The sequence below is a fragment of the Tilletiaria anomala genome (genome assembly GCF_000711695.1).
Source record: "Tilletiaria anomala UBC 951 chromosome Unknown K437scaffold_233, whole genome shotgun sequence".
NCBI lineage: Eukaryota > Fungi > Basidiomycota > Exobasidiomycetes > Georgefischeriales > Tilletiariaceae > Tilletiaria > Tilletiaria anomala.
The window spans coordinates 1-3,159 of NW_013546789.1; the positions used below are offsets into that span (position 1 = coordinate 1).

Genomic DNA, 3,159 nt, shown 5'->3' on the forward strand with positions numbered 1-3,159 from the left:
GCGGAACTGACGTGCAGATGCAGCTGCTGGAAATAGTGTCCTTGATGCCCAGAAGCAGCGAGCGCGATGCTCCAGCTAAAGCTGAAGCTGCTGCTTTTTGTGCGCCACCGCGCTGCTGCGCCCCGACGCCGAGGCGGACGTTTGCAGGCTGAGACGCTGCAGGCTGCGTCCGAGCGCGGGCGATGGCGACAGGGACAACAGGTCGGCATGTGGCGCGAGCGGGGATGACGTGACTAAAATGGGCGAGTAGCGGCGCGCTAGTTGCGTTGGTCGTACTAATTGCGCTGGCACCGCCGCTGTTGCTGCCGCTGGCGCTGTGCAGTCCGGCGCGCCCGCCGAGCCGCGGCGTGGGCTCGGAGAGTTAAGCGCTGACGCAGAGGCGAGTGAGCGCGGGAGCGAGGTGCGCCAGTGCGAAGCTGGCCATGTGCAGGGACGAGCGCTGCTGTAGGTGGGGTCTTCCGAGCGCGCTTGCGCTGCTGTGGTAGTAGTAGGCACGCGGCTGCGCATGCGGCATGTGATATGCCGGGCTGGATCTTTGTGTAGGGGTGCTGAATACGGGCGAGCGCCACGCTAGTGCAGCATTTTAGATTAGATAGGACTTGAATGCAAGCCGCTCCTTCGGAAGCCCCGACGTAGGGGTTCGAGACCCGCCTTCTCCCCCCTCCGCCCTTTCTCCCCTTCCTCCTCCGGTGCACATTGCTATCCAGAGAGGCGAATATAACTGGGCTCGAACAACTGATGCCTTCGACCACCCTCTGACCCACCATCCTGATCACCTCCCCTCGATCTCCCCCGTTCTCCCCAAAACAACAATAAAAACTCACACGCACACCAATACGCCTCAAAATACAGAACCAAGAGATTGAGGAGATCGTGCCCGGCCGCCCCCTCGATACAGGAACGAGGGCATCTAAAGCTCCACCTCCGCACAACGACGTACTTTTTGGCCAAGGTAGATGGAGGGCTCCGTGGATGGCTCACCGTCGCCGGTGCGTGGTTGTTGCAATTTACCATGGTGAGAGCTGTCACTTCTTTTGGCAGCTATCAGACGGTTTATCAGAATAGCTGGCTGAGTGTGCGTACCGCATACGAGTCTCCGCCCATCGTCGTACGCTCAATATGCATCCTTCCGCAGACATACTCTTCCTCAAGCATCTCGTGGATAGGCAGTCTGCAGCTATTCTTGAAATTTTTATGTGTTACGCGGCAAGCGGCGATTTGGCAGCGCCTACACTGCCAACACAAAGCTCACTGTCCTATCCATTTGCTTCTTTTCCGCGGACCCACTCGCCATCTGAACACATGACTAGCTTGGGAATCGTTGGTGGCTTCCTCCTCGACGCGGGCCGATTCCGTGTGACCATCGCCTATGGCACCTTGCTTTTCATTTTCGCCTTCTTTATGCTAAGCCTGTGCCAGGCAGGAATGTTTGCTCCCATCCTCTTAAGTCAAGGGTGAGCTTCAGCGTAAAGCTTGCACATTACACATACGGCTGACACTTCCAACAAGCATCGGCATGGGCGCCGGTTTGGGCTTCGCTTACTTGCCTGTGTCTGGAGTGGTGTCTCAACACTTCAACGAACGGCGCGGCTTGGCAATGGCGTAAGTACGACTGGCACGTCTCTTGGCGGATTTGCCTTCTCGGTTCTAGCTAGCACGTTATTCCAGCCACTAGGATTCGGTTGGACAGTTTGAGTGTGTGGCTTCATCGTACTAGGTTGCCTTCCTCCAGCGTTCTTTCTGATCCAGGAGCCGGTACGGAACGGTGAAAGGAAGCTCCTCACCAAGTGCACGGCAAAGAAGAACTTCAGGAAGATGTAGGAACGTTGTCCAGCTCAGGCAACAGCTCCAATGACGCTACCCCTCTCCCTACAATCAGATCACCACTGCGCGATCCGGCGTATGTCACAACCATTTCAAGCGGTTTTGTCGTGTCCCTTGGGCTTTACTATCCCATGTGAGTGAGCCTAGGGTGGTGACGGTTCGGCAAGCTCACGGTTCGCTCACCTTTCTCGGCTCCACAGTTTTGCAATCGAAGCGTTTGCGCTCGACAGAGGCATCCATCCAGACCTAGCCTCATGGTTGATGTCCCTCTTGAACGTGTCAAGTGTTCTAGGGCGACTCATACCCAATTATCTAGCCGACCACTGGGGAATGTATGAGGTGAGCGAGCGGGCACAGGTCGTTAGCACGCTCATCAAGCTGCTGCGCTTTTGAATTTGCTTTATCTCCCGGACGGTAGCTCTACGTGCACTGTACGACGGCGGCAGCGGCACTCCTGTTCGCCTTTCCAGCCTGCACAACAGCTGGTCCCATCGTCGTCTTTGCAATTCTGTGAGTGAGATATTGCTGAGAGTGATAGAGAGAGCACAGAAGGCTGATCAGACACTGGTTCTGCGCCTTATAGCTATGGATTCTTTTCAGGATCGAGTGAGTGCAAGGGTGTCAGAATGTGCCTTGAGAATGGGGTGCTGATGATCGCTTTCAACTGTTCGGGCAGTCGTGTCTCTCTACTTTCCGACCGTCTCATCGCTTGATCCCCCACGTCGCATCCATTGGTCTTCGCCTGGGTTTGGCGTGTATGCAAGTTGGGGTCGCTTCGCTAGTTGGAACGCCTATAGCCGAAGCTCTCGTCGGATCTGGCAGGCCTGCCTCTTTTCGCCGATGGCCAGCAGGCGCTTATTTTGGAGCCGCGGCAGAGATACTCAGTGCTGGACTTCCCGCCGGTGCATGGTTTTCAGTCAAGCGTCGGTCTTGTCCGGCATATGCGTGATGCCTCTCTTCGAGACAAAGCCCCATTTGATCTCAAATACTGCTCACAAAGTCGAACTGTTGTGACCTTCCACTGGCAGAGACTCATGCACAGACCTGTACCCATGGGAAACGTGAATCATGGATGGTTGAGAGAGAGAATCTCCGCTTCAATGGGAACGCGCTGCCTTAGTGTGACGGTGAGCGGGGGTTTGAACAACTCCCTCGCGGCTTGGTCGCTTTCCTTGCAGGAGTACACGACTTTTCAGAAGCCTCCCGTCCGGCATAGGCTTGGCTTGGCTAATGGGCAGGAGCACAGCACCATCAATAAGAGACGGCACATACACGGTGGCCACAGGCAGCGTTTATAAATTGCTAAGAGTGTCCATTCATCGAGGGCGTGAACCT

General features: G+C 55.9%; 2 protein-coding genes across 2 annotated transcripts; one reads left to right on the plus strand and one right to left on the minus strand.

The window, feature by feature from the left end:
* Positions 1–75: 75 nt before the first annotated feature.
* On the minus strand, positions 76–507 carry K437DRAFT_271362 (uncharacterized protein; the record flags this gene model as incomplete). Its single annotated transcript, XM_013384296.1, has 1 exon — positions 76–507. One exon carries the CDS (start codon positions 505–507, stop codon positions 76–78), a length of 432 nt encoding a protein of 143 aa, XP_013239750.1.
* A 395-nt stretch (positions 508–902) lies between these two features.
* Positions 903–2,946, plus strand: K437DRAFT_82278 (uncharacterized protein). Its single transcript, XM_013384297.1, has 8 exons — positions 903–1,075; positions 1,136–1,454; positions 1,510–1,602; positions 1,880–1,957; positions 2,025–2,163; positions 2,243–2,334; positions 2,408–2,430; positions 2,501–2,946. The coding sequence occupies exons 2-8, from the start codon at positions 1,195–1,197 to the stop codon at positions 2,836–2,838; spliced, it is 1,023 nt and encodes a 340-aa protein (XP_013239751.1). The 5' UTR covers positions 903–1,075; positions 1,136–1,194; the 3' UTR covers positions 2,839–2,946.
* The last annotated feature ends 213 nt before the right edge of the window (positions 2,947–3,159 follow it).